This window comes from Martes martes (genome assembly GCF_963455335.1).
Source record: "Martes martes genome assembly, chromosome: 5".
In the NCBI taxonomy this organism is placed as follows: Eukaryota; Metazoa; Chordata; class Mammalia; order Carnivora; family Mustelidae; genus Martes; species Martes martes.
The window spans coordinates 32,581,506-32,594,769 of NC_137892.1; the positions used below are offsets into that span (position 1 = coordinate 32,581,506).

Here is a 13,264-nt window from a genome sequence, read left to right on the forward strand (position 1 = left end):
AAAGCAATCCTTTAAGGGGCACCTGGGTGGCTCAGTCAGTTAAGCATCTGCTTAGGCTCAGGTCACAATCCCAGAGTCCTGGGATCGAGCCCTGCATCAGGCTCCCTGCTTAGGGGGAAGCCTGTTTCTCCCTCTCCCACTCCCCCTGCTTGTGTTCCCTCTCTCGCTGTCCCTGTGTCAAATAAATAAAATCTTTAAAATAAATAAGTAAAAATAAAAAGTAATCCTTTAACTGCAGTAAGATATAATTCTTGTTAATATTTTCTTAAACTGTTAATCATGGCATATTCAAACCTTGATTTGATCACTAAGTACTGGCTGGCATGGCTCCGGTCTGTCTCATGGTGGGGAAGGAGACCCTCCAGCTTTTACCATCTGCTAAAACCTCCACAGGCTGTCCACAGATACAGGTTACAACTGTAGGTCTTAAGACTGCATGCGGCTTCTCACTTGTCTGCTGATGCTCAGCACCGAGGCTATGGGACTACCTGGTCCCTTCCATGTGGAAGCTGACCACAAGGTCTACAAAGCTCAGAGCAGATGACACACAAAGGCAGCCATTCTCCATCAATTCCAATCTGGTCCTCACCCTGCCTTGGTTGCCCTGGCAGTGAGCCTGACAGGCTCTACAGTATAAAATGCTCACCTCTCCATGGTTTAGCCTTCACCTTCAAACTCCTACTAACAGAGTGACTTTCCAGGACCTCCCAAAAGGCTAACAGAGTATAATTTCGTACACCCTCATTTGCTTTAGTCAGAAGTGTTTCAACATCAAACTTGAGAAATGGAAAACAGAATCCATTTTTACCTTGAATTTAAAGACATAAAGAATCGGAGCAAATGTCTCTGTGTGTGCAATGGACGCGTTGTGGGCCAGACCTGTCACAATTGTTGGTTCTACGTAATTGCCAGGGCGATCCATGACCTTCAGTAGAGAAATAAAGTAGGAAGAATGAAGGTGTTTTGTTTTTTGGTACTTCGGGTCAGAGGACACAACCTTTCCCTATACTTTGGAGAAAAAAAATAAACACCATTTATACAGATGAATCATTTCCCCAAAGTAACTTCCCATCATGAACAAAAATAACCTCTGTCTCCTGCTGACACTAACTTGGTTGGTCAGAGAAAAACAGAAAAGGAAGTGAAGGAGCAAAACCTGTCACAGGTGACACGACCAAGTGACACTGAAAAAAAGCAGTTATAGGTGGCTTTTTAACAAGTTTATATAATGTAAAAATAGGACTATACTGTGTTTGAAGACTGTATCATATCCCCATCCCAAAATTCCTACGAGGAAGCCTTAACCCCCACCAGTGTGACTGAAACTGGAAACAGAGCTTTTAGTAAGTAATTAAGTTAAAAAAGGTCACACAGGTGGGGCCTGAATCTGGAAGAACTGAAGACCTTACAAAAAGAGGAAGAGATACCAGAGACCTATTTTCTCCACATTCAAGGCAAAGGCCATATGAGGACACTGAGAAGGTGGGCGTCTGCAAGGTCTGTGTGCCAGCAACAGAGGCCTCACCAGAAACCAACCCTGCCAGCACCCTACTTTAGACTCAGCCCCAAGAACTGTGAGCAAAGTAAATTTCTATTGCTTAAAGGACCCAGTGGGGGGCCTAGGTGGCTCATTTGGTTAAGTATCTGCCTTAGGCTCAGGTTATGAACTTGGTCCTGGGAGCATGGGGCTCCCTGCTCAGTGGGGAGTCTGCTTCTCCCTCTTCTGCACTTCTCCCTGCTTGTGCTCTTTTTCTCCCTCTCTGAAAAAAACAAAATCTTAAAACAAAAAAAACAAAAAGGGAAAAAAAAAAAACTGTAGGTTAGTCAATACTGTTCAAATAATTGATTGTGTGGATTGTACCTAATTACTTGTTTTCAAAATCTCTCATTTATAGTATTACATATTTTCTTGCTTGCTGATTTGATTCCTTGTTTGACATCATACTTTTTCTTTTTTTGCTACAATTTCTTCCTTTGTTAAGAGAGGCATCAGTTTCCAAACACCAGGATGCGTATTTCTAATCGAGCTTTGTACTGCACTGTGAACACCTCTGCCTTGTTTGTGCTTGGCATGTTCTCACATGTCTGTTGACAGACATTTCAAGGTTCTGTGGGAAATGCAAAGTCCACAGTTCCGTGGAAAATGAGTTCAAAACTCTGCACCACTGCACAGACCATCATGAGGGCTAAGATTTACATAGTGTAAAAATGGGACACTACATCAATGGAGAAATGAAACCTAACAGTCAACCCAATGATTAGGCCAACACAGTGACCGACCAACCAGCCAACCAGTTATGTTCATTATTTTCATTACCCTCTATGCCAAAATTGCCTTTATAACCAATCAGTTAAGCAACAATAATGTTTCTGGCGAAAATGCTAGCAGCAAAGATGCCTATTATGGCATCCTTGTACCTCGTTTTTGATACCCTGCCTTTTAAAAATAGCCACTAAATATGGATTCTGATTGTTCTAAATACAAAGTCTTGTACTATCCCAGGAAAAGGAGGTGTCCCTTCCATACAAATTCCCAGGGACTCAATTCAAAAGCAACCATGGCCCTGAGTTTCCTGTGTGTCCTCCAGGAGTGTTCCATGCATTTTACTTTGTCACTCACCAAAACACTGATTTCCCCCTTATAAAAGTATGATGGAGAAAAACAAAGACAGCAATAGGAGACCCTTCGCCCATCTGCCCAGAGCCCTGCTTATGCTAAGGAAGCAAAATGTGTCACTACTGAGTTCAGTGTCATTACCTTGCCACCATAGACCACAGTGCCACCTTCTTTCTTTGCTTCCTCCACTGCTCCCAGAAACATGCTCACGGCCTGTTTGGTGTGGAGTGGCCCATAGAGAACATTAGCTGCAGAGAAAAAGGAATGCTCTCAACCTCACCCTGAATGGCATCATTTTCTTGTTGGAAGAGCCCTTCCAATGAACAGCCCCATGTCTTCATACAGCCCCCCAGTGAGGAGCAGGAGTCTGCAACCTTTCCCAGTGAAAGGACAGGAAATATGGGATGCTCTGCAGGACACGTGGACACCACCACCACCACTCGTCTCTTCGAGGGGAGCGAAAGTAGCCGCAGAAGACAGACACCAGCAGGTGGGACTGTGTCCTGACAAAGCTGCTCTATGTGAACAGGGGGAAGACCAAATCTGTCAACCCCTGGGTTGAAGGAATGGCTATCAATGAATCAGAGCACTGCATTAAAAATGTAAGATCCATTTATTCATGACCATGGAATCATTCTCTAGAAACTTCACAGGCTTGGGAGCTGGTGTGGAATCTAACCAGCAGAGATGGATGCTGCTGGAATCCAGAGCCTTAAAGGTGACCAGGGGGCAGAGGAAGAAGGGAGATTCAGGTACGCCTCAGTGAGGAGGTGGCATCTAACAGCGCCAGGCATGAGGAAAGTGGGTAACGAGAATTTCCAATGGAAAGGGTAGCAGGACAGAGCCTGGGACACTGGAGCTCTGTGAGAAGGACACAGAAGCTGGAGCTCAGGGAGTAGGTCCACAGAAATCGTGGTGGGGGTTGGTAAGCAGAGGAGGCAGAAGTCACATCATGAAAGAGCATGAGCCAGATCCAGAGGGACTGGGAAGGAATCCAGGTTTTAGCTGAAGAGCAATTAGCAGTCACTGGAGTGCAGGAAGCAGGCATGTGATTTATTTGTCATCTAATTACATCTTTAAAAAAAAAAATCACTCTGGCTTCTCTGGAAGGCAGAAGTGAAAGCAGGAAAGTCAGCTAGGTGCCTCCTGCAGCCTTCCACGAGGATGGTGGTGGCTTCCATGAGTGTCTTAAGAGTGAAAGGAGAAAAGCTCATCCAAGTCATCCCGCCTAACACCACGACCTAAGCTCATCCACCAGCTGCCATCAAGCACTCACAATCCTAAACTAGGAGCAGATGTGATACTCCAAATGCCCAATGACCCTGGTTCTTATGCCCTCAGGCCTCTCAGGAAAGGAAAAACAGAAAATATAAGATCAGAAACATTGTTAAGACCAGTTGTTAAAAGCAAACATCTTTGAAATAAACCAGATACTCACAGTCCCATGGGTTCCCCACACGGATCTGTGCATAAGCCTTTTTAAGTCTATTTACAACTTCATCATGGATGCTTTCGTGTAAAAACTAAGTGAAAAAAAGAAACATTCAAGGGAACAGTAAAGTGTACAAATTAACAACGTGCAATTTTCCTTAATAGTACTGACTTACAACTCAATGATTTTTAAACACTGTGACCTCTGAAAACATAAGCAAATTAAGTATTAGATAATTTCTAATTTTAATATTAACTACATTAAGGCAGTAATTTCCACTCAGTGGATGTTAGAAAAAAATTTTAAGCCATGTGTTTAGCAAGATTCTAAGGACTTATTTGGCCAAGCTTCATACATCAATTAAAGCCTGTTTTTGTTCTAGAGCACTTGACATCTTAATTACCAGAGAACCTCAAGTTTATCTATGCTAATCATGGTGAACACACACTATAGCTGTGCGGTCAGCCTGGGGCTGCTGCTGCCCTTAGCTCTCAGGCCAAGCAGGGCTCCAGAGGGAGACCTCAACCAGGAGGATGGCCCTTAGGCTCATTCAGGTAGGATGTAAGCTCTGTGCTATGCTCCCACTGATAGAGATGAACTTGTCAAGCCATCCACTCTCTGGGTTGGTCTCCATGTAGCAAATGGACTAACAGTCATGGAGAGCTGTGGGATGGATTTTTTCTACATACCACTAACTGTCCCTACGGAAACCAATCTGGGCAGTGACTAATAGCATCCTCTAACATTTAACACTAAATACAAAGCCTAATTATGAACACTTGCCCCAACACACAAAGGAAAAATAAAACTCAGCTGAATAGACAAATGCTTGACTTCCATCTCATTTTTTGGAGTACTGATTTCTTCTCAACGTTAGTGTAGTAAATGTTTAAAGTAAACAAATTCAATAAATTGTTAATTATTCTATGAATATCACATCTCAGATTTTTTTTTTTGAGAACTTCAACTATGGGACAATTATGAAACAATTGATTACAGAAAATCAATTGTTGTATACAAGGGAAAAAATGAATACGAAAAGTTACAGAAAAAGATTTACTTTCTAGGTATCTTTTAGTCTAATTAATTTATATTATGTCAACCTTATAAAGAATTGGTTCATACTCACCATGGGTAAAAATAAAAACAAAGCCAATTCCTCTAATTCAACTGCAAAATTTTTTTAATTAAAGGAGGAAAACTCAGTAACTTTTAAAATGTCAAATGTACAAGCACCTGGGTGGCTCATTCAGTTAAGGGACCAACTCCTGATTTCAGCTCAGGTCATGATCTAGAGCCCTACATCAGGCTCCACAATGGGCGTGGAACCTGCCTTGGTTAAGATTCTCTTTCTCCCTCTCCCTCTGCCCTGCCTGCTCTTTTTTTTTTTTGATAGCGAGAAAGAACAAAGTCAGGGGCGCCTGGGTGGCTCAGTGGGTTAAAGCCTCTGCCTTCGGCTCGGGTCATGATCTCAGGGTCCTGGGATCGAGCCCCACATCGGGCTCTCTGCTCGGTAGGGAGCCTGCTTCCTCCTCTCTCTCTGCCTGCCTCTCTGCCTACTTGTGATCTTTCTCTGTCAAATAAATAAATAAAAATTAAAAAAAAAAAAAAAAGTCAATAATGTAGCCAGATCTTGCACCTCATCAAAACTTGTTTGGTAGTAGCAGAGTTTTCAGCACCATGAAAATCAGGGTTGTATCCCACACAAAAGTGAAATCTAGCTAAAATCTAAGTATGGAGATTAAAACTTCCAAACTCCACACACGGATGCTAACCCATGACTCCATACATGCACTTAATACTAATGTGGTCTATATATTTGTATGCAGACTATATAGTCATCCAGAGACAAAAAAGCGAAGTCATTTACTTTTCAATAAACCATGCAGAATCAAGTCTAGATCTAATACCAGACTTGTAGGCCCCAAATTAAAATCTTTGTAACAGTTTATTACTTAAAGTGTTTTTATGAAAAAAACTACAGCTATCTTTTAGCAAATGATTTGCAAATTCTCCGAACTCTGACCTGACTTTTTTCTCTAAGTGACACTGGACTCTGTCCAGATCATTCTAGGTTTAAGACTGAAAACAGTCCCAGTCAAACTCTAATCAATATGCGTGAGTCTGCTTTTAGTTTGGGTGGAGGGTGAGGCTGAGACCCCGGCTAATCAGCACCACCACCTTGAGCAAGGACCACAGATGTGCCAACCATGTCTGCAGAATACAGTTCTCTAGCAGTACTTCTACAACGTGTCCTAACAGTACAATGTGATACTAAGGGACTGAATGTCATTCAATGTCATGTGCCCTCACAGACATACTCACCAGGCGTCTTGCAGTGGTACACCTCTGGCCAGCTGTCCCCACAGCAGCAAAGAGGGCTGATGGAACAACTAAGCTGAGGTCTGCATCTTCAAAGGCTTAGAGAGACAAAAGAGATACCCATCAGTGTCACCAAGGAGACGTGCTAACCGGGACTAAATGATGCCCTCAGAAAGCTCTGTAAGAGAGCACCAGCATTTCCTCTGCGACAGAAGCATGCTCACATCACAGGGCAACTTTTCTTCCAGGGAGGATTACATAAGAGCAGAATAATGAGCTCCAAGGTCTTTACACCCAGTACAGATGTCAAAGGAGATTAATAATGGTATCTACCTCACAGAATTACTGTGGGGATTAAAGGAAATAACTCAGATGAAACAGCTGTACACAGTATCTGTGAATACCCAGTGCTCACTAAATGTTAACTGTATTTTTGAATGAACGCTCTTTAACTAGATGGGTTCAACCAGAATAAAGCCATCACCACAACTTTTTAAATTTCTGGTGTACACCAGAAATATACAGGCATTTACACATGATGATAATGATGACAATATACAAATTACCAAATTTGGTTTTTATCACAAAATCCATGTTTCTAGCAAGCAATCATCCTCCTAATGTTCGTTATCCAGAACAGGCTGGTGCCCTATTTCCTTTTGTGGCCAAAACCAAAAAAAAGAATCACGTCAACTCCGAGCCTATGGGTAAACGATACACAATTCTTTAAGGGTGGGCTCTTTCCCAGTATAAAAGCACTCAGTGTCCATTACAGACAAGCAAATATTTTAAAATATAAAGGAATCAGGAAGTCATGTAAGAATTACTCACTTATTCTAGAGAAACATGGCCAGTTTTCCCGAAGTAGGAGAAAAGTAAGAAATCATGCCACACTATAAAGTCTCAGGTATAAGCTCTAAGCCCCAGGTAGCACTTCCTAACATGAACACCTGTCCTTCTTAGTCATCTCTGCCTCACACCTTTACATCATGTCTCCCAAGTAAAACCTGAAAACTAAAATTACGTCTTAGGCGCATACCACACAGGAGGGATGAGTTTCTATTCGAGTTCTGTATGTTCATCAGAGCTACCAAAGCTATTCTGAACAGAAAATAAATGAAAGGCAGGGTGCCTGGGTGGCTCAGTCGTTAAGCATCTGCCTTCAGCTCAGGTCATGATCCCAGAGTCCTTGGATCAAGTCCCGCATTGAAGTCCCTGCTCGGCACGAAGCCTGCTTCTCCCTCTCACTCCCCCTGCTTCTATTCCCTCTGTTGCTCTGTCTCTCTCCATCAAATAAATAAATCAGAAAAAAAGAAAGAAAGAAAGAAAATAAATGAAAGGCAACCTTACCAATAATGGCATTGTTTCCTCCAAGTTCTAACAAACTTCTCCCTTTAAAAACACAAACACACTTTAAAGCCCATTTCAGTATTTAACACACATTGCAAGAAAGCCTGAAACCACAGCCTATTTCAATTATGTCTTAATTTATTTTCAGATTCCAAATGTAGTATGAACATTGCATCCATGTCAAATATCTTGATTTTCTTAACTGTACCATGGTTTTATGGCACAATATCTGTACTCGTAAGATATACACCAAAATATTTAGCAGTAAGGAAACATAATGTTTTCAACATATCTTCAAAGGTTTAAAAAAAACGAATATGCACTCACAGTTTATGTGCATGCATGCATGTTGCTAGGGAGAAAACGACAAATGGGCCAACACGCAAGCCACTGGGTGAATTTCATTAAGGGCGTATAGGAATCTCTGTGTTAGTTTTGTAACTTTTCTCTCAATGTGAAAGCTCTACCCCTTGAAACTCTTTTTAAAAGTCTGGGAAATTTTGTAATCTGCCAAGATATTAAACAATGAATTACCATATGATCTAACAATCCACTTCTGGGTCCTTCACCAATAGCTAAAAGGTGGAAACAACCCAAGGGTCCATTAAAAAATGAGAAAATAAACAAATTATTATCCAGCTCTAAAAAGGAAGGTGGTTCTGACACATGCCACCACATTTAAGACATGCTATGTAAGGTCAGCAGGTACTGAGTGGTAATGCTACTCACAGGAAGTTCTTGGACTGCTCAAACCCATGAAGAAAGCGAGCAGAATAATGGTAGCCAAGAGCTGGAGGATAGCAGAAACGGGGAGCTCGCTTTTAATGGGGATACAACTGGGAAAACAAAATTCTGGAGAGGGATGGTGATGATGGTTGCACAGCAATGAAAATGTGCTTAGTGACATAGAAGTGTACACTTAAAATGATTAAAATGATAAATTTTGTTATATACATACACACACACATATATATATACACACACATTTCTTTTACCACAATAAAAAAAAGAAACCAAACAACAAAAATCTTTTTTAAATCAGAAAGTATCAAATAGGCAAAAAGCTATGGCTCGTAAGTCACCATGAATCTCTCCTCATAATCTGATACAGCGCCTTCAAATCTCTTTCCTGTTCATTTGTATTTTCCTGACATCACAGGAACTAATGTGCTCTTACACCTCTCCCCTAAGTTGTTAAGAGCTGCTTGAAAAATCACTGCACACCATTTCAACATGATGATGGAACAAATTTTACTTAGCTCCTGCTCTAGTGCTAAATAATCTATTGATTATCTACCTCGTGATTATCTACTTCAGTCAAGGCCACAGGGTAAGTCTATTAGAGCTCCTGATACACACTGCCAACTTACATTCCAGGAAAGTCACACAGGAGGCTACGAACAACACTCTTACCTTACACACCTCAGCAATAAAGAACAGAGATTTGCCTCGTTTCAGAGCTGTGTTTATGGCTGATCTTTTGAGTATGTTTCCTTAAATGCCCTTTAAAATCAGCTTCTATGTAAATAAATACTACTAATTTGTGCTATCAGGAGCACATGTGCCAGCAGGAGACGTTCTCTCCAATGCTAACAGTTAAGCACCTAGGGGACATTAGAAGGAGATGGGGCTGTTATAACCGAAGTCCCTGTTACTATTAGCTGTAGTCTTTGCTACAACAGAGGATTTAATGATAACCTGGCTGGCTACAGCAGAGGACAATGCTACCTGCTGAGAAAAGGAAAGCAACAGCAGATTCTACACCTAACATGGGCTCCTGCTGCCCGGCTTCAAGGGACACACTGCAGAGAAGGGACCCACACATTCCGGATCCTCCAAATTCTCTCCGTGCTCCCTAACTCTACTCATAACCACCAACCCTGTCCAAGAAAAGAACCTGCAACTGACGGCAGATGGATACGTGTTTCTAAAGACCGCAATCCTTCTACTAAACAGTACTACTTAAGAGACAGTAACAAACTACGGCTTTAAAGTAGTAAGGGGAAAGGAAAAGAAGAGATCAATCTGCTCACGGAAGCAGTAGCATTAATGATCTTGAGCACCCCGGCATAAGCTTCTTGAGGACATGGTGAATATTCGAACAAGTATCTATTCAAAAGCTCTGCCCATTTTTAAACTGGATTGTGTTTTATACTGTTGAACTTTAAGAATTCTTTATTTATTCTAGGTATGAATCTCTCAAGAAAAAGGATTTGCAAATACCTTCTCCCATTCTGAGGGTTTTTCTTTCTACTTTTCTTTTAAGTTTTTTGGAAGCACAGAAGTTTTATTTTTGATGAAGTCTCTTAATCTTTTATTGTTTCTGCTTTAGGTGTCATGTCGAAGGAAGCACTGCCTAGTCCACAGTCACAAAAACCTATTCCTATGTTTTCTTCTCTGAGTTCGACGGTTCCAGCTCCTATATCCACGTCACCGGAACATTTATTTTTTGTGTACAAGATGAAGTAGGGGGTCTAATTTCTTACCACGTACATGGATATCTAGTTGTCCCAACACCCTTTGCCCTTTGTTGAAAAGACTACTCTTTCTCCATTGAAATGTCTTGGCACCCTCATCAAAAATCAAATGACCTAACTGTAAGGGTTTATTTCAGGACTCTCACTGTTATTACACGGATCCTGACATCTATCCTTAGGCCAGTACATCATCTTTTGATTACTGTATTTTTGTACGAAAGTTGTGTTATCAGGAAGTATGGGTTCTCAAAATTTGATCTTTTTCAAGACTGTTTGAGCTGCTTGCGGTCCTCCACAGTTCATCTAAATTTAGCAATCAGCCTGTCGATTTCTGCAAAGCCACGTAACATTATGAAAGGGACCGCAATCTCTGTAGACTACTTGGGCAGTATTGCTCTTAGGCTATAACAATATCAACTTTTCCAAAAAGTGAAAATGGGACATCTTTACATTTACTTAGATCTTCTTTACTTTCTTTCAATGGTATTGTGTAGTATTTTGTGTGAAAGACTTCAACTCCTTTTGTTAATTTTTTTTTTTTTTTGAAGATTTTATTTTTAAGAGACCTCCACACCAATGTGGGGCTCCACCTCACAACCCAAAGATGAAGAGTTGCACACTCTACCCACTGAGCCAGCCAGGTGCCCCTGTTTAATTTACGATTAAGTATTTTATTGTTTTAGGGGTGCCTGGGTGGCTCAGTCGGTTAAACATTAACCTTGGGCTCAGGTCCTGATCTCAGGGTCCTGGGATCAAGCCTCAAGTTAGGCTCCCTACTCAGTGGGCAATCTGCTTCTCCCTCTGTTCCTGCCCCTTGCTTGTGCTCCCTCTCTCAAATAAGCAAATAAAATTTTTTTCAAAAAAAAGTATTTTGCTCTTTTCGACACTACTGTGAATGGAACTGTCTTCAGAATTCCATTTTCAGGTTGTTCACTGTTAAGGTATAGGAATACAAGTGATTTCCATAGTGATCTTGTATCCTGCAACCTGACCTTACTTACTAGCTCTAATGGTTTGTAAGCCTCCTGTTTAAAACCAACACTCTGGGGTGCCTGGGTGGCTCTGACGGTTAAGTATCTGACTCTTGATCTTAGGGTCTTGAGTTTAAGCCCTGCACTGGGCTCCATGCTGGGAGGGGAGCCTACTTTAAGGAAAAAAAAAAAAAAAAAAAAAAAAAAGCCACACCTTCAGGATGGGGAAAATAAGTAAAAGCAATGCCTTTATAGCAAAACAACTGGCAGATTTAGTAGTCAAGTCTCATTTTAGGCTAGGGTTTGTCAAAATTCAGCAAAACCACCAAAAATTGAAAGTCACTATTATTCTTGAAAACGTAACTCTAAGAAGCTGTCCAGTGGAGCACAGAACACTCTGTGTATACAACTCTTATCAGCTGTGTATACGTAAAATGTAAAGGAAAACAGACTTAAGTATTCCATTCCTATATTCACTCCATGTCCTGTCAATCCCTACACCTATTTAAAGTATAACTTTTCTGTTTTTAGTTTGCCAAACACTTCTGACAGAAATCAAGAAATGTATTTGATAGGATTTCGCTCTGGTCATTTAGGGGGAAAACGACACGCTTTTCCAAATTACCTTCTTAAATGTGCCATCTCCCCATTGATATCTGTATCCCTTCTCTTTTACTTGGACAGTCAAATAAACATGGCTGACAAATAAACAATCCAAGAAAAAAACCCAACTTTGAGATTCCCTATCCATCACACTGCTCACGAGAAAGTCAACACTTACCAAACCTCTCCTGCACCATAAGGGCCACCTGTTTTCCCACCTGTGTGCTCCCGGTGAAGGACAGCAGGTTCACCCGCTCATCTTTGGCCATTGCTGTGCTGCAAGGGAACAAACAAGGTCACCCAGGCAGAGAAGTCCAGCAATGGCACCACCTACGTGCACCAAGCCAGAGCACTGACATGCTTCCTCACCACAGAATGGCTCTCAGTCAAAGATACATGTCAGTCTATCCCAAGAGTGCAAAGGAAGGTCTTCATGAAAATGAACTAGATTTTCACAAGCAAACCCATACAGTCCAACAGGCTAATCTGATTTGGGAGCTCTCGATAAACGGAAATCACCTTGAGGACATTGTTAAGGATCAAAGTCCTGGGGCGCCTGAGTGGCTCAGTTCGTTAAACTGCCGACTCTTGGTTTCAGCTCAGGTCATGATCTCAAGAGTCCTGGGATTCAGCTCAGGTCATGATCTCAGAGTCCCACATTGGGGTCCACACTCAGCAGGGTGTCTGCTTCAGGATTCTCTCTCCCTCTGCCCCTCCTCCCACTCCCTCTTGAGTGCTCTCTCTCTCAAATATTTTTTAAAAAAAGGATGATATACATTATAACCTGAGCATTTCCTCTACGAGCATCCCAATTACACTGCACACTCCTAAACTATTAATTCTTTTAAGAATTAAAAGTCTGGGGGTGCCTGGGTGGCTCAGTGAGTTGAAGCCTCTGCCTTCGGCTCAGGTCATGATCCCAGGATCCTGGGATCGAGCCCTGCATCGGGCTCTCTGCTCGGTGGGGAGCCTGCTTCCTCCTCTCTCTCTGCCTGCCTCTCTGCCTGTGATCTCTTTCTGTCAAATAAATAAAATCTTTAAAAGAAAAAAAAAAAAAGAATTAAAAGTCTGGGGGCGCCTGGGTGGCTCAGTTGGTTCGGCAATTGCCTTCAGCTCAGGTCATGATCCTGCAGTCCCAGGATCGAGTCCCACGTCTGGCTCCCTGCTCAGCACGGAGTCTACTTCTCCCTCCGACCTCTCCCCTTTCATGTTTTCTTTCTCTCATTCTCTCTCTCAAATAAATAAATAAAATCTTAAAAAAAAAAAATTAAAAGTCTGAGGGACATCTGGGTAGCTCAGCTGGTTAAGCACCTGCCTTTGGAAGATGCTAGGGTCATGATCCCAGGGTCTTGGGATAGAGCCCCATGTCCAGCTCTGCTCAGCAAGGAATTTGTCCCTCTCCCTCTGCAAGCTGCTAACCTCACTTGTGCTGTCATATAAATAAAATCTTAAGGAAAAAAAAAGAATTAGAAGTCTGAAGACTATAGGGAAA

At 41.8% G+C, this 13,264-nt stretch overlaps 1 protein-coding gene across 2 annotated transcripts in view; it reads right to left on the reverse strand.

Annotated features, from left to right (window-relative positions):
• ALDH7A1 (aldehyde dehydrogenase 7 family member A1) overlaps positions 1-13,264 on the reverse strand; it is a 52,176-nt gene that overhangs the window by 16,818 nt on the left and 22,094 nt on the right. For both annotated transcript variants that reach the window (XM_080803583.1, XM_080803582.1), the window contains exons 9-14: positions 11,951-12,048; positions 7,722-7,763; positions 6,375-6,469; positions 4,056-4,140; positions 2,759-2,865; positions 809-925 (exon numbers count right to left, since the gene is read on the reverse strand). In XM_080803583.1, coding sequence (XP_080659709.1) covers positions 809-925; positions 2,759-2,865; positions 4,056-4,140; positions 6,375-6,469; positions 7,722-7,763; positions 11,951-12,048 — 544 coding nt within the window. The remainder of the gene's footprint in view (positions 1-808; positions 926-2,758; positions 2,866-4,055; positions 4,141-6,374; positions 6,470-7,721; positions 7,764-11,950; positions 12,049-13,264) is intronic.